The 18,912-nt window shown below is 35.8% G+C and overlaps 1 protein-coding gene across 1 annotated transcript in view; it reads right to left on the bottom strand.

The window, feature by feature from the left end:
• The window catches only part of LOC145241480 (uncharacterized), a 34,488-nt gene that overhangs the window by 1,481 nt on the left and 14,095 nt on the right, over positions 1–18,912 (bottom strand). Inside the window, exons 2-5 of the mRNA XM_080104479.1 lie at positions 14,625–14,963; positions 8,362–8,540; positions 6,744–6,904; positions 2,439–2,602 (exon numbers count right to left, since the gene is read on the bottom strand). Coding sequence (XP_079960605.1) covers positions 2,439–2,602; positions 6,744–6,904; positions 8,362–8,540; positions 14,625–14,955 — 835 coding nt within the window. The 5' untranslated portion in view covers positions 14,956–14,963. The remainder of the gene's footprint in view (positions 1–2,438; positions 2,603–6,743; positions 6,905–8,361; positions 8,541–14,624; positions 14,964–18,912) is intronic.

Below are 18,912 nucleotides of genomic sequence, written 5' to 3' on the forward strand. Positions count from 1 at the left end.
TGAGCAAAGCCGGGCTGAACTGCTGGTGTGTATATATATATATATATATATATATATATATATATATATATATATATATAGAATTATTTTATATGTAAACATTAGTATGTTTTTATGTCCGTCCACCGGTCCCTTTCTCTTTCCTTTTCTGTCTTTCTGTCTCTTTCTTTCCTCTTTCTCTCTCCTTCTTTATATTAATTTCTACTTACATATTAAAGACACTTTTTATGTACGTGTTCTTTCCTTAAAGACTTCGAAACAATTCGGTTGATTATTTTTCAATTTCAAACATATGTATTTTGTATGTTTGGGTGTTTTCTTAAATAGGTTTCGTTACGGAATGCCTCCGATAAGTATCCAAATTCCATAATTGAAAAGATTAGATTAATAAAGGACAGTCTGATTTTGACCAAAGTTAACACAATGATCCAGCCTTACATTGCAAGTCCATTTGAGAAGTTTTATCACTGCACCCCACACTGAAGTTTGTCAGCTTTTAAAACTATATGAAATAACAACATTTAGTTTTTTCTCCTAATCTGCCTATCCATTACAGTTTTCTCAAAAAACAACAGGGTCGATCTAGCTGAAACTTTTTCTAGAACTTTGTTATATAGTGCAGCGAACTAAATATTATGCTATCTGTTCGATGCACAGTTAGGGATTAATATGAATGAGCCACCACAATGCCACGATTCCTCTGGTATTTTAAGGCAATGGTTTATAACTTTCGCCCGTTGGTAACTTTTCATCATTACGGAATCATCAACGTAAATATTAACCTTCAAGTCGGAACAAAAGTCATTTTTAACTCAGTTTCTAGTGCGGTGACCATTGCGACTACTTTCAACGACCATATACAAAATGAGAAATAAACTCTATGTGTCAAATAGAAACCATTATCTGCAGTCGTAACTGTGTTCAACAGGAAAGAACTTGTAGCACAAATCTGAAATTCTAATTTCATTTTGGATCACACCTTAACTATTTGCACTGTTATATTGCCCCACTTCTCTCCAAATTTTTCAAATGCCTTACCGAATCTTGCTTTTCTAACTGCTGGAAAATTGCTTCTGTGCTACCAGTTTTCAAAGAATTGACTCACAAAACTATCATTCTACTAGCCTACTCCCTCCATTCGCCAAAATGTTTGAGTCACTAATTACGCAAGTAATAGCTATTATCTATTTCATAGATAATAGCTGCATTCTGACAGTGTCGATTTTGACAAGCCCATTCTACTGCAGATATCCTACACACTGGTTAGGAAAGAGGTTGATAGAGAATTAGCCGTAGATATATCTAAGGCCTTTGACAAAATGTGCCACGTGATCTTATGAAAATAAAATAATATGCTATTACTGGCTGAATACTTAACATAATCAAATCCTTAATAAGACAAACATCCAAGTTGTCTTCAATGGTTGTACAATGATATAAATGCGGTCGTACCATAAGGGTCGATCCTTTGACTTTTAATATTTTCCATATTCATAGACGACCCCTTGATGAAATTGTCTATGAGATGAATATATTTGCTGATAATCCCATACTATATAATAAACACGAGGGAAAACGAATGAACGTATATCTAAAGAAAATGTCTGAAATTTAGAGGAAGACTTCCACTGTAGTGGAAAGGCGACAAGAAATGTATAATAATATTCAAAGTTGCCAAGGCTAAGCGTATTTCCTTTAATGATTACAAAACCTTTCTCAGCCATTGACTGCCATGACTAGTAATATGCTACCAAAAATACTTCGTTCAAACTCCATTTAATATCAACAAGATAAAATGGAGCAATTACATCGAGGCTACTGCTAAGGTTGCTGCGAAGAAGTTGGGCTCTCCCTACTGTGCTAGAAAGTTACTCTCTCTACAAGGCCACCATTCGTATTATTGCCACATATGGGCGATTGCATCTGTCACTAGCCTCTCACTTTTAGACAGAGTTCAAAAAAGAGTCGCTAACTTTATAGATCCCGCACAATCAACCGAATTTCACCCTCTGTCCCATCACTTAAATGTTGCATGTCTGTGCCTGTTTTAAAAGTACTTCAATGGATTGTGCTCCGCTGAAGTCCAAGCATAAGTACCTCCGTCGACTTAAATACTCTCGACTAACCCGACAAACAGCAAAACCTCGCCCTTCACTGGTAAGATACTTCGATGCCGAAAGGCCCTTTACCAAGATAGTTTCTTCCCTCAAACTGCTAAACTTTGGAATACCCCCGCTGACTTTACTGAAATGTAGAATTTCAAGTGTTATGCAAACAGACATTTCGGTGCTCAACTCTCTTAGTATCCACGCAACTTTGGTTTCAAATAGTCGGCCCTCGTGTCAAAGTTGCCCTGTTTAGGATGGAAAAAAAATAAAGACAAGGTTAACTCCTATTTGTAAGTGTAACTATAATTTTCGTTAAATAGCTAAGCTTACCTTCATTCCAAATGGTACATGTTGGTTTGGTTGAGTACATGATTTGGGGATATGGCCCGTTTTTTTCGAATGGACAGTATTGAGGAGGCATAGTCACAATCAACCAACCCATGTCCCCTGAACATTCATTGGAAACTGAGGAAATGTAAAAGTTCTTAGAGTGCCTGAATATAGATTTAAATATAAAAATATAAGTTTTGGAAACATAAAAATGAGAAAGAGTCGATTCAGTTATATTTTCCTTTGTATTTTTTTTTACAAGGTAGTCACCACTTATCAAGGCCCGGAAGCCACTCGGGGATAAGGGTTATTGTGTGTACAGTACGTTAGTTTGGGAGATCTGATAATGTGTCTTACTTCAGGAGGCGGTTCATCAGGAATTTGTTCACATTGGACTGGAAGACATCCAGGTTGTAGTCAGGTGGGAAACAGGTAACCGGAACAGAGTTCTACAGGCGTGCACTTCTAAGAAAGAAGCTTTGTTCATGGAATCTACATTTTGATTTTAGCACAGATAAGGAGTGGGTAAAATTTTTGACGGTGGTTTCAGCTAGACGGGTGTTTTTCGTGAAAGATTGGTGAGGGGGATCAGAGATTGGAGTTCAGACGGGCACCTGCCATGGTAGTTACGATAAAACAAAGACAGGCTCGCAACGTCTCTTCTGTGGGAAAGAGGTTGTAGAGAAGAGAAAAGGGCATCACCCACTAAGCCACAAAGCCTATTTTGTACTCTGTCAAGGCAGGATAGACTGTTTTTAGAAGCTCCTGCCCAGATGTGGCAGCAATACTCCATCATTGGACGTACTTGGCTTTTATACAGATAGAGAATTGCATCAGGGGTGAGATATTTTCTGGAGCGGTAGAAGAATCCTTCCATTTTTCCAGCGATCTTCGCAACAGACTTGATGTACGTGTTCCATTTCAGATCAGGAGTAAAAGTCAAACCCAGAAGCTTGTCAAAACACGGGGCCTCACCCAGACGAGAGCCATCGATCCCAATTGATACTTTCTATCTGTGCCTAAAACTCAACGAAAATTCCACAAGAAAAGTTTCTTTTTTTAGAAATACACGTCTGTTGAAAACAATATCACGAGGCCGATTCCCGACTGATTAAAACATGGTTGTTTTCAATTAAAATGTAAACAAGTTTTATTGAGTCGTTATCTTATAATTAAACTAGCGGGAGCGTCCGGCTTTGCCTGGTCGTAAAAGAAAAATTTGACAAGGGGGGGTCAAAAATGTAACAACGGGGGCGGGAGGGCCTGCAGCGTTGCCCGGTCGTAAAAAAAAATGAGAGTTGAGTGCAATCAGCCAGAAGCGAAACCGAAAGCAAAATTTTATAAGCACAAAAAATGAAAAGAAATGCCGCGAACTAGCATTTCTTAAGTTATTAAGCGAACGTGTTATTTATCGGTCACAAGGGCACAGATGTTATAATGTTGCAAATTTAGCTATTTAAAATGAAAGACTATAATAACAGTTCACGCATGCGCGATTTGCAAACCGCGTCGAAAATAAGATTTTTATCTACCCCCTTCAAACAAAACGACATTTCTATACGAAGTAATTGACAATTTATATTATACTAGCGGGGGGTACCCGGCGTGGCTCGGGTGTTTGTAGGTATGTGTGTTGGGGGATGATCAAAACAGCCCTGTTTAAAAAAAAAAACGTTGGCCGGGTGTTTGGAGGTGTAAAAGAAAAAAAGTTTTAGTAGGAAAGTAGGCTTGAACCCCGAACCTTTCACATGGAGATGGGAACGGAATGGAAAAAAAAACATGGCATCTAACCATCTCGGCCACGAGTGAAGAGGAATGAAAAGCATTTATAAAATGAAATTGACAGGTGCAAGAAACATGTTGGTTCGCATGATGTTTGACCTTGAAACGTAATGCGGCTGCAAGCCAGTTTTCGCTTGTTTTATACTGAAAAGCGAAAGAAATACGCGGCAACCAAAATATCTGGAAACTAGCGCGTGAAATTCTAGCAAATTAAATACACACGCGACCCCCGTTCTTAAGTCGTAGATATTATCATTTAGACGTGATATAAAAAGTTTTAAGAAGAAGCGAGTCGAACAAGAAGGCCAACAAAAAAAGCCTTTTGCAGACATACACAAAAAGCGAACATACATACATGCATACATCCATACATACATACATATATTTTCGCTTTTATATATATATATATATATATATATATATATATATATATATATATATATATATATAGATGTCCGAGAGATTTTTCCAACGATAACGCGTTCGTGACTGCACGATCCGGATAACAAAAGTTTTAGCGAACATACAAATCGTTGCCTGATTGTAAAAAAATTGTGACAATGGGACGTGGAGGGGGCGACGTTGACCGGTCGAAAAAATTTTTGATAACTTGGGGGGAGCAAAAATTGTGGCAAAGGGACGGTGGGGTCGGTGTAAAAAAAAAAAAAAACAACAAAAAACGGGACACGGATATCATTAACCAGAGAGTAAAATTTTGTAAGCAAAAAAAAAAAAAGAAAAAGAAAAAAGTACGTGAACTCGCAAAATTGAAGATAGTAACTGAACGCTGTTATCGATGTGCCAATGATTTTGCAGATGCTATTAAATTGAAAATTTAGCTATTTAAAACGAAAAAGGTATCGATGATTCGAGCATGCGCAATTAAGAAATGTGTTCGTCGAGTCCAGATTGACGACAGAAATATGAGTGACAAAGTAGGCTCCGAATTTTTACCACCGAGGCATCAATGGGGCAGACAAAAATGCATTGAAAATAGTGGTGACTATGTAGAAAAATAAAGTATGACGCACAAAAGATCGCTCATTAATATGGTATAACTGCAGTCTTCCTAACCCTTCCACGTTTTAGATTATTAGTTAAATGATAGGTGGCCTTACTTTTAGAACGGCCCTCATACAATGCCCAAATAAATTCATTGTTCTGTTTCGAAGTGCTTTCAATAAGTTTGCAGACTTTTTATTACGGAGATTTAAATTTGTCGTAGATTCTTGAAAATTCAGTATGTTATTGCTATACATCTTATGAGATGCCTGACCAATTTTTATAAATTCAGGTTCAAATGAACAGTTATGACAGAAATTGGAATACACTCTACTAAAGCCTGATTGTCACAGCTGATGAATTTCAAAAATGCAAGCTGGATATAAAAACATATTAGAAAAACGATATGCGATAAAATTATTTTAAGCTTGGAAAAATGCCACAGAAACATATGGAATGTTTCCGATATCTTTTAGACAATCTTGAATGAATCGAGCATCAGTTTTTGAGTGATATTAGAGATTCAAAGAAGGCATGGAGTCTGTGAGGGATGATTAGAGGTGTGGGAGGAGCAAAGTCAGAACACCATAGTTGATTGGCCAAATAAGAAATTTCATGAATAAGCACCGTAGTGTGTCTATAGAGACAATAAATGTACAGTTTAATGTCAGTGTGGGAACTGTACACACAATTATTCGCGAGGAACTGAAGATGCGGAAAAATTGCGGTTTGTCCCAAGGATGCTCAGAAAAGATCAGAAAAGAAATACGTTGTCATGACAACAAGGAGATTGTCGACCTGATCGATTCAGATCCAGCACTTTTTCATGCTCTGGTGGCCTGCGATGAAAACTGGATCTACTGCTATGGCCCAGAGACCAAAAGACAGTTCCCTGTGGAACCTGACTCTCCCTGATCAAAAAGGGTAGAAAGAGCAAATTCACATAGAAACTTATGATCCCTTTTTTTTGGCAGCACGAGGATGATCTACATGCGCTGGGTTCCCACTTGACAGACAGTCAACAATACTGTGTAAGGTTTTAAGGGAGTTCAGGAACAGATTTCGTCGGAAAAAGCTAGCACTTTTCAAATCGGACCAGTGACATCCTTGTCACAGAATATTTGACCAAGATGAGCATCAAGACAATCCCTCATCCTCCTTATTGTCTAGACCTTGCTCCCTGTTACTTTTGGCTATTCTCTAAGTTCAAAGAAAACCTTAGACACTGTCGTTAGGAGACAATTGAGTAGATGAAAGAGGCTGTGACGAGGGTCATGGACACGCTCATACAAGAGGTCTCCCATGGAGCCTTCCGGAAGTTGTTGGAAGGGTAAATAAGTGCATTGCACTTGGAGGAGATTACTTCGAAAGAGACCCGATTTTCCTGTGTGTACTACCAATAAAAGTGCCCATTCGAAAAAGCCTGGAAATTTATTGAAGACACCTCGTACTATGATAACGCATGGATAAACAAATGCGAATAAACAAAATATGTTGTTAGAGGTAATAAATCCAACTGACTTGTTTATAATGTCAAAATAGTTATTTGGTGCTGTTTTGAAATCAGCCCAATACGATTCCAGAACACGAGACATTGAGAACCAATCTGATTTTGTTGAACCTTCACCATCGAAAACTATATGCACAACAGTATTGTTGCCTTCTGTTGCAGTCAGCTTCACCTGGAAATTTAAAGGAAAATAGCGAAATATTAAAATAAACGAAAAGAAAATTTAAAAGACGATATATATATATATATATATATATATATATATATATATATATATATGGCAAAATCACGTTGACACACCAGTTTTCGCCAGGTAACTGAAGTTAAGCAACGCTGCGCTTCGCCACTACCAGTTATGGAAGTTTGGAAGGCTATACACTATGTATCGCGCCGAGTCATAGAAATTTCCAGGTTGTTATCTGGGAACGCCTTAAGCCACTGGGAAAGATGCACCCACAGTTTTCGTTTATACACGCATTTAGTAGAAAGTAACCCTGATGTAAAATTCTGCGGTTTACTGTATCTTCTGTCCTGTTAGCAGTAATACCAAAAAGTGTAGTTGGTTATACACAGAGCCTTCATCACTATAAAAAAAAATCACATGTGTGAATTTCCGAGAACTTTACTTGTTGTGGCGGAAGCTCATACGTCGAAATCGCCGGGAGGGTCCATCATTATTTATATATTACTGATGAAGTAAATACTCTTTCATCAGTTAAAAATACTAAATGTAAGATTAAACTCATGCATAGTATCCATTTAATAAATATATACAGTTTTGGTGATCTTAGATTAATGTGATATGGTTTTTATAGATAGACAGTCAAACAGATAGATAGATAGATAGATAGATAGATAGATATATAGATAGATAGATGTATAGAACGTTTGCTTACCTAATCAATAGACGAAATTATTGGATGAGCCTAATAAACGTTTGTTTCCTGCGAAGAAAATAAATCGGTAATTGTATCGGAATATAGCTGGAACGCCCTTAAGATGAATTTATAAAAGTGAGGTTCGCTTGCTTTCGTAAATAACCAGAATAAATGAAGCATGAATGGTCTCCAATACTTTTACGTTATTTGTATTATTTAGATTGCAAGTTTCTTACGACTTCTACCAAGTTATGGCTGACGGAACGAGAGCATTCTACTCTCGTGGATTAAATAAATGGTTCCATTCAAAATTATGTGCAGATTATCGAGTTCGATGGAGAATTTACAAGTTTGACAAGATACTCCTAACGAAGGGCAGAGGTTATAGAGAGGTTAATGAAAACAATAGTTCGAAGAATCGAAATAATACGAATAATCAATCTTCATCTCAACTGAGTTTTTAAAACCCGGACGATAAGTCGCAACCGCAGGACACAGAAAAATGTACCGTAGACGTTTTGTCTCATTAGAAAATAACATTATCTTTTCTGCCCCGTAGATCAATCTACAAGAGGATGTAGTTACGATACCAATTATATCGAGGTTTTAAATCGCCTTGGACATACTATAAATAGATGTTCACGTTTTCTAACTGTTCTTTTACATGACTTGTTGCACTTTCCTATTATTTTGCCAAATAAATTTGATTTAATACTTTTGAATTTTGAAATCAGAATAAAAAAATACTTACTTTTTGTATTGGTAGTTTATCCCAATTGTCAATCAGATTACTTCGAAAGAGATCCGGACAAAGGATGCTTGTACATTCTGCTGGTCCCCAACTCTCATAATTTCCATCGCCTAAAAAGGATTTGCCAACAAGAAAGCCACTTCCTTTCTTGACAAAATATACCTTAAACCATTTATCACCTGTAAACGTACCAAACGGATTATTATGAATGTGCAATATGTATCTTTGTATTATGAAATATGTAAAGAGTGAAAATGTGTGGATTAATAGCCCCCTTATAGTAAAATATACGCGCAGGTGACATATTTGACTTTAATGGTTAGATAAATACTACGAGAAAAAACATTTGCTCGATGTAATGTGTGATTTAATGTCTTGAAAGACCAATTTGTATCAGGCTTACACGTTTACATCTTTATGACTATATAAGTTCCTAAACACATGAACTATAAAAAAAATATGCTGTTTAATGGTTCACCTAAAGTACAATTTAAATCAGAATCATATGCCTACATTTTTATAACTAAACCAAATGAATGTATGTTCCAGTTAAGGTGAACTTAATCATCCAAACAGAACAGTTTTGCACCACTTTTATGACCCATTGCGAAGATTAATCAAGATATAATGATACCAAACGTTTTTCTAAATCCCTTATTTTAATTTTGCTCCAAATTTAATTTTTTCAAATTTAATTTTGCTCTAAATCCATTACATTATCGTGGTTCTCACTTAAATGAATATACGGGGAAAAGTATCGGATCTTTATCTTTTTTCGCTTCTAGAGATGCTGCTAGTTTTTCCATTATGTGCTCGACTAGTATGCAATCTACTTCCACTCTATGTATAACCTTCGCAAGAACTACTTTCTACCAACACTGCAAAGACTTCTTTCCTCTACTGTTTATCTAAAATCAAATGAATTTTCTTTAAATAGAGTTTCTTTCCCCGAAAGTCCCACCAATGGATCACTTTATCACGGGAATATTTCACTAGAGACTAAACTGTTGTCTTTTTCAAGTCTAATGTCAATAAATATCTGTTGAGTCGTGTTGTGAATGAATCAATTATAGTTCTCAATGCTTTCATAGGACTGTTTCATAATCCAAGTAAAAATCTCACTAACCTTTCTTATCGAATATTTTAGCCTTGCAAAGTGGTGAACTATTAGTTTTAAAAAGTATGGTTTAATGGCGCCTATGCAGTATAGTTTGTATTAGTATTGGGTGTTTGTTTTTTTTTTACTTATTTTTGAGAGAAAGGAAGACAAAAAGTACATATTTTTAACTGTTAGATATTGACAAGTAATAGGCCGTAACAATTCACACCTAATATTGAATTATGAGGCACCACAAGAGACTATTTAATGGCCCAGACTACATTCATCAAATGGCAATACAGCCTCAGTTCTTTACACCTGCGGAGTACACTAAGGTTCGGATTCCTGACTAACGCCAGCACAGTTGAAACGTTTACGCCCAACATTCTTATTAGTGACATGACAACAGGAGTAGAAGTAAAAATACAAAGAAAAATAACTGAGAAGATCCTCTCAGTTACAGCTCATACAAGACTATCGACCGGGAGGACAGGATTTTCTTCCTTTGTTAGAAACATCTCACATTGAAGATGAGAATTGAATGACAAAAAAGAGGAGTTACAAGTTAAAATGCATCCATAGATGCATTTCTACTCTCCATTAGTTTTATTACCATATAAATAAAAAATAAAAAATATAAACTACGTTTTGTATTTATATAATTTTTGTAGGATATTTTATGGAAAATTTAAGATAATTTTCCCTCGCATATTATTTTTAAGAGGTGGGGGGTAGGATATATATGCAAAGTGGCTGATTGTTCCTTCGTGATGAACGATTACCATCTTATTGAATGGCAATAACAATAAAAAACATGTTTACAGTTTTGCTTTCAAATTACATTTAGGAGCAGTTCAAAAGAGTAAAGAGAAAGAAACGATTTTTTGCTTACAAAAGTCATTTAATGAAAATTTATGATATACTAGCAAGGGCCCCCCGATATCACCCGGTCGTAAAATACGCTTAAACATTATATTTTGATTTACACAGATTTCGTATATATTATTATAGAATCAATTATTTTATATTATATTTTACCAAATATATAGGCATGATTCCAAAGAAAAGAAATGCTTTGAATGTCATCAGCTGGAATCGAAATCGAAACCGAAACCAAAACATAGTTTTATGATTGAAACCATATCTACAAGTTAAGCAAAGAATGAAGTTCATTTGTACTCAATATGGTTGGACTGTCGAAAAGAAGCGATTCCCGGCTTACGTAATTTATTATTTAAACTTAACCAGCCACTTTTTGCACCATTGCATCAGATACTGATAGTCCGAGGAGAGAGACTCAGATATCTTGATTGTTGTTGGCCTTTGAAGTGTTGCCATAGATTGTAGTGTTGTCTGCATATATATCGATGAATGAACTTAGAATGTAATTTGAGAGTTCAATGATGAAGATAAGGAAGAGAGTTTGGTCCAGTATGTGTCCCTTAGGCACGCCATTATTAATACTTTGAACTTCAGATTTCTGCCCATCAACGACTACTTGTATAAACCTATCGAAGAGAAAATATTTTATGGTTAAGACATTTCCAGATATTCTATTGCTCGAAATCTTGTGAAGTAGACATTTATGCCAAACTATATCCTTTGGTATGTCAAGAGCAATTGCTCTTGAGAAAAAAAAAACTCCATCAATAAATTCACTGTTCCTTTGTGGCATGCAGTCAGTGCATCCGGTGTAGATCTCGCAGAAAGGAAACCGTATTGTTTGTCACTGAGTAAATTGGTTTTGCTGAGGAGGTTGACAATTACTCTATTTTACACGAATTCAAGCAACTCACTTATGATACACAGAAAACTAATTAGTCTGTACTTAAATGCAGAAGGTCGATTTCCAGTATATTTAAATATCGGGCAAATTGATGAGGTTTTCCAAGGTATTAGGAAGAATTTCTCTTTTAGGTATTGATAGAACAACTTTTCAAGAATAGGTGCTAGTTCTGCTTCAGTTTTTTTAGTACTATAACTAGTATAATGTCTGAACTAGTGGCTTTACTGGCATCAAAGTTATCGATGAGAGTAACAATCACGAACAGAAACATGGATGTCATTCAGATTATTTTCAGTCTTGGGGGGTGGAATTTGGGAGGTAGGAGGCTCTGATCGCATAAGGTTGAGTTTTCTGGAAAGTTCTTAGCAAAGAATTTGGCTGTCAGATGCCAAGGCTCATTGATAGTGGTCGAACAGATCCGTTATTTTGCACCTGCTTATAGAACAGCCTTTTTGTGAGTTATTCTATGGTTCAGGTGTCTGACCATCAGGCGGATAACGCTAGCCCAGGAAAAGTGCTAAAACTCTAAGATAAATGCTAAAATTTAAAAAGAAATTCAATTAAATTTTCAATCATAATATCTGATTATAGGATTAGCAATTTTACACTGGGTTTACGTCATTTGTATTAATTTCAGAAAAATCATGTAAAAGTGGAGACAATCTTTGAGTGCAAGACAAATGAATTTTAAATAAATGCTTTAAATAAATATAATTCAACTTCCAATCATTAGAAACCGAAAAAAGATTTTTTTAAATAAGTAAAGGTACTCTTCTATGTAAAACAACTAACCACGAGAACAGACTGGCAGATTACCACCACGTAGTTCGGACCAGTAATAAATTAATGAAGTATATCTTTGTACTAGTCCAATTTTTAAACGAGACAAAATAAACTTTTGTTCGTTATTTTTCTAACTTGAATGCATTAACATTTTTTTATCACAAGTAAAAAATTCCTAAAGTTTTTCTGTTGTCCTGTTTTTAACTGCCACATTTTACTCATGTACTTACTGGTAGAAGAGCCACAGCGTTTCTATAACTATAGACACACCGTATATATATATATATATATATATATATATATATATAGTTATATATATATATATATATATATAGTTATATATAAATTTAAAGGAGATTAGAACAATAGTCTAAAGAGCAGAGTGTATTTTAATGTAATAGTAAAATTACTAATTTAATTAAAATACAGGAAAAGAAAAAGTGCTCGTTGTAATGTAGATATATAATACGCTCGATAAACGGATTTTTTTTTAATTTAATTCTAATTTGAATTTTTAATTATCAATCACATTACTGAATATATATATATATATATATATATATATATATATATATATATATAGGAAGTTATAAAATATATATTTATAACTTACTAACTATCTCTACCTACGTATTGAGCACCGTTGAAGTAAATACTTAAAGTTTACGCATAAATTTATACTTTGGTATATTAATTTTATGTGAGTAAATGAAGCAGTTATATATATGTATATATATATATATATATATATATATATATATATATATATATATATATATATATATATATAGTGATGATCATATTTATTGGCACGGTAAAATAAAAGTTAAATTTTGTCTAATAAATTCTAAAAAAGGGATTAAATTAAAGAAAATAACAAAGTATATTATGTATTTTTAACTGGCCTTTCCGATGCAGCAATCGGATTTTAGAAAAAATAAATAACAAAGGAACAACAAACATAATTGCAAAAAACCCTTGTTCAAAATTATTGGCACGGCTTTGTTTTTCTTTTCGTATCAGTATAATATCAATCAATTTCCGGTTTACGTGCTTTCTGAACTTTTTTATCGCCATATTATGCTTGTTTAACGCTAATTCAGTGACTAATTTTTTTCAGATAATTTTTAGATAGCGATTTATTTAAACTATTATAAGTGACTAAATTATAATTTTCAATCGCCATGGTTAAAACTAAGGAACACAGCGAAGACGTCAGGAAGCTTGTTGTAGCATGCCATACCAATGGGGAGGGCTATAGTAAGATTTCAAAGAAGCTAAACCTTCCCAAATCCACTGTTAGAGCCATAATAAACAAGTTCAAATCGCAAGGCCACGTTATGAGTTTAGAGGGTAGAGGGAGAAAAAGGATTCTTTCCCCAAGAGATGAACGGAAAATTGTTCGACAAGTAAAACAAAACCCAAGGATCTCTGTTGGGGAGATTGTTGATGAACAGAGCACCTCTGGAGTGAATGTATCTCGACATACAGTTGGTAGAGTTTTGAAGAGAGCTGGTTTAAAAGCATGTCGTCCGAGAAAGACTCCCTTATTGAAGCCTATGCACCTGAAAGCAAGGCTAGCCTTTGCAAAACGTCATATTGATAAAGATGTTGCATTCTGGAAACGTGTTCTATGGACTGACGAAACGAAAATAGAGTTATTTGGCCATAATAAAGTGTCTTATATTTACAGAAAATCTGGCGAAGCTTTCCTGCCTAAGAACACCATACCCACAGTGAAGCACGGTGGAGGCAGTTTGATGTTTTGGGGATCCTTTGCTGCCTCTGGACCAGGGCGACTTGTTAAGGTCACAGGTAGCATAAAAAAGGAAGATTATGTTAAAATATTGGATGAAAACCTGAAAGACTCTGCTAAAGAGCTCTCACTTGGTCGTCGTTGGTGGTTCATGCAAGATAATGACCCAAAGCATTCGGCTAAACTGACTAAGAAATGGCTTGAGGACAATCATATTAATGTTTTGGAGTGGCCATCACAAAGCCCAGACCTTAATCCAATTGAAAATTTATGGAGAACATTAAAATTGAGGGTAATGCAAAGGAAGCCTAAGAATCTTATTCAATTGGAGGATTATTGTCAGGAAGAGTGGGCTAAAATTACTACTGAAGAGTGCAACAACTTGGTTGTAAACTATGAAAAGCGACTGAGGAAGGTAATCAAGGCCAAAGGCTATACAATTGATTATTAAATAAATCGTGCCAATAATTTTGAACAAGGGTTTTTTGCAATTATGTTTGTTGTTCCTTTGTTATTTATTTTTTCTAAAATCCGATTGCTGCATCGGAAAGGCCAGTTAAAAATACATAATATACTTTGTTATTTTCTTTAATTTAATCCCTTTTTTAGAATTTATTAGACAAAATTTAACTTTTATTTTACCGTGCCAATAAATATGATCATAACTGTATATATATAAGTCGGCCAGTTACTTTAACAGACATAATTTGTAGGCCACATTACAAAAGATAAGCCACATACTATATTGCATATATTACACACCAACGCGTTACAATCCAAAAATAGGACTCACGTACTGTTTGTACTGGATACAATGATAATTATTAAAATCAATTCACCTGGTTTTGTTTCATAATACGTTGTTGATGATGGACTATCTATTTTTTTCACTCTTAGTTTGTCTTTCATGGAGTGGAAAATCTGACAATTTCCATTGTCAAATGTCCAAATATGGCAGAAGGTTGTCAGTGCACAAGATCTGAAACAATTTACTCGATCTGTCGCGTTTCTCGGTGGATAAAACGGCTCAACACCTGCTTGCATAAAAATGTTATATTTATGTGTAAGGACTTCGTATTGCTTTAGAAAACAATCTGCTTTCATGTAGAATGGACATTGCAGTAGAATAAATATTAATTTCAAGATAGGTTGACATTTCACAATTTCCATCGTCGAACCTGAAATGAAAATATTTAATACAAATTAATCATCAGTTTTATAATTGAAAAACGGAATGAACCAATCTTATTTGTTTTCTTTAATTTCATCCACTTATTGTTGTGGAACGGGTTATGCACTATACCGATATCTTCAAACAACAGAACTTTATTTAAAACAAGTTTTCCTTTGTTACATTACCATGATAACAGGGAAACCCGATGTTGTCCGGGATTATATTAGAATCAACGAACGTTCCATACTTCCAATACTTTTACTGTTATGGAAATCAGTGAAATCACCCATTTTTCAATCAAATTGATTGATTGCCTGCTCTAGTTAGAAACTCATTGCAGTGCACCGGGAGGATCTTTTACATGCATTCCTGCAGTCACTTAATCCACAATATATTGTAGTCTACATTGCACTGTAATGAACGTACTGTTGATTTAATAAAATTATTTCATATAAAGACTTCAATTAAAGTTTAAAATGCAAAAGTCAAGTATTATGGTTCAATTCTGCTCTAAGGAAACACTCATTTCGAACGCGCCTCAATCATCTTCAAGAACCTTTAATTAATAATGAAAACAACGAAGGGAGATCTCATTTAAACATTTTAATAAGCAAACTTTATTTGTCATCTTTGTTAGTAGCTTTAATAGGGGGAGAGAGACGTATTAGTTAGAGGGTTCAGTGTTCATATGCGCTTGTATTATAGTAGTCGTGAAAAGTTCCTTGTGTGGAAACGAAGATTAGATATTCGATAATTAGATAAAGGTCAGCCCTGTTGAAGGAGAAAGAAAAAAAACAGATGTTCAGTGTATATAAAGATAGATTTAATATCATGCCGGCAGGTTGAAGAAGATAGAGGCGCAGTTTACACGTGTTTGTAGCCAGTAGCCATCGGTACCAAGGAAGTTGGTTAAAAGAAAGAAAGGGCCAAGAGTTTTCAGTTTCTTAACGTGTTGTCGTGCGTGAATGTGAGTTGTACGACGAGAGTTTTTTTTTTTTACACAGTGATCACCACTTATCAAGGCCCGGAAGCCACTCAGGGATAAGGGTTATTGCAAGTACATTACGTTAGTGTGGAGATTTGATGAAGTGTTTAATTAGGGGGGCGGTTCATTAGGAATTTGTTAACATTGGACTTGAAGACATCCAAGTTTTAGTCCGGAGGGAAGCAGGCAGACGGAACAGAGTTGTTCTGTAGAATGATGAATAAAGTTCATGTGGGTACCGCACGCGGAAATAAATGGTAGTTTGAAGAGAACCATTGTTAGTTCGTAGTAGTACTCACGTTCTGCCAGGGGCCAAAGCCCCCCCCCCCCGGCGATGTTTGCTGTTGAGCAGACCAGCAAGAAAAAGAATTAAAGGTTTGTGATTTCGCCTTTTGTCTACTCCGTCACGTGACTAAGAGCTAGCTTGTGATTGGATAAGCCAGGGAGAAATGGATTTCAATTCTCGAAGTTGTGAGAAGTCGTCTCTGCCTGTTTGTGTTAAATGTTAAAAAATCGGCCCCGCTGTTTCAGAGTTTATAACTGAACGAACGCACACACACACACAAAATACATTTTATATATAAGTACAGATAATATTTAAGAACAATCTGTTTTTATATTATAGAGAAAGTAGTATAATTATTACTTTTCAGAAAAATATCTGTTCACAATTTCAAATCATAAAGGCAATATTATTCGGTGTATTATATATACATATTGTCGGCAACGAAAACAAAACAAAACAAAATATACAGGGTGTTTCAAAATGGTTGACCCCATTCTAAGACACATATCTTGGAAATTACTTGATGGATTTTAATGAAACTAAACACACTTAATGTTGGAGGTCATTGGTTAAATTTACACAGAAAAGTACAAATATTTGTTGATTCTATGACGTCCACATTTCCGTCGAGGAAAAATGGCCCATAAACTTTTTTTGGGGGGGGATATTACACAAAACACATTAACTTTTAACTTTTGGTGAGGTTTTCTCGTGTTCAATTGTGCCATGCGAATTTTCTTCGTCCCAAATGCGGACATTATGTTTATTAACTTTGTCACTCGTATGAAATTTGGCTTCATCACTAAAACCTAAGCGATCATCGAAATCGTCTTCTTCGAGTTTATCTAGCATTTCAACACAAAATTCTTTACGTTTTTGATCATCACCTTCCTCCAAGGTATGAACAAGCTGCAGCTTGTAAGGTTTAAATCGCAATCGTTTCCTCAGAATCCGCCAAACTGTTGTTTGTGGAATGTGGGTTTCCAACTTGCTCTTCTTCTGAGGACTACACAGGAAGGCTTCACGCCTTTGCCTCTGCTGATGTTGATGGCCGTCCTAGCGATTTAGGTATGCATAGGCAGCCCTTTATAGATCAACTTCTCAAGTTATATTGTGAAAAAAATTTTTCAGATTCCGTTCAGTAAAACAAAAGTTATGATGAATTTTCTGGTGTTCCAAATCGTAAAAATATGTAAGGAGGTGGGCGACATTTTTTATGACTGGTGTCGAAAAGAGAAGTTCCCACCAGTTTTGGCAAATAACAAATAGGATCCTGAACAGAAGTGTGCGTTCTATCCCAACCATTATCAATGGATCAGAGGTCATCTCGTCAGCGTCAGACAAGGCCAAACTATTTGCAAAGAACTTTGCAGCTAATTCTACCCTATGCGACGAAGGCCATCAACTCCCCATATTTCCTCCTATAACACAGAACAAGCTTGGTAACACACAAATATCTGTGCATGAGGTCGCCAAGCTGATCAAGAACCTTGATTCCAGTAAAGCAACTGGCCATGATGGCATCCCAATTATAGTTTTAAAAAAGCTTCAACCAGAACTCGCTCCCATACTTACGAAACTATTTAAGCGCTGCCTTAAGGAGAAGTGCTTTCCGACTCCCTGGAAAACCTCATCAGTTTGCCCTGTATTTAACAATTAAGATGATAAGTCATCTCCCTCTCAGTACAGACCAATAAGTCTCCTGTGTGTTATGAGTAAGTTGCTGGAATCCATATTAAATAGAGAAATAATCAACCACCTCAGCAGGAATAACCTTCTTAGTGACACACAATATGGTTTCCGCTCTGCAAGATCTACCGCAGATGTGCTGACGGTTATATCCCACAGGATTAGTGCATCTCTTGACAAAGGCTTGATTTCTAGGGCAATTGCTCTTGACATATCAAAGGCCTTCAACAAGGTATGGCATAAGGGTCTACTTCACAAGATTTCCAGCTACGGTATAACTGGAAATGTTTTCTCAATCATTAAATTATTTCTCTCCGATAGGCTCATAAGAGTAGTGGTAAATGGACAAAAATCGGAGGCTTGCAATATAAATGCTGGAGTCCCTCAGGGGTCAATCCTAGGCCCAACTCTCTTCCTGATCTACATCAATGACCTCCCTAAACACATACTTAAATCATTCGTTGACATCTATGCTGATGACACGACCATCTACGGCAACACATCAAAGGCTGTAAATGACAAAGTTCTATCTGATTCTCTCTCCTCTGATCTCGAGCGTGTGGTACAGTGGGGGAAGACGTGCCTTGTTACCTTTAATTCATCTAAAACCAAACTCCTATCCTTACATTATCAATGCTCTGATCCCCATCTGGCATCAATTGGGATGGATTGCTCTCATATGAGAAAGCCCCCATGTTTTGACAAGCTTCTGGGTTTGACCTTTACTTCTGATCTGAAATGGAACACGTACATCAAGTCTGTTGCCAAGGTGGCTGGAAAGATGGTGGGATCCTTCTACCGATCCAGAAAATATCTCACTACTGATGCAATTCTCTATCTATATAAAAGTCAAGTATGTCCAAGGATGGAATACTGCTGCCATATCTGGGCAGGAGCTGCTAAAAACAGCCTGTCCTGCCTTGACAGAGTACAAAATAGACTTCGTGGCTTAGTGGGGGATGCCCCTTTATCTACCCTCAACCTCTCTCCTAC

This window comes from Euprymna scolopes, chromosome 2, assembly GCF_053919585.1.
Source record: "Euprymna scolopes isolate OS-2025 chromosome 2, ASM5391958v1, whole genome shotgun sequence".
Taxonomy (NCBI): Eukaryota; Metazoa; Mollusca; class Cephalopoda; order Sepiida; family Sepiolidae; genus Euprymna; species Euprymna scolopes.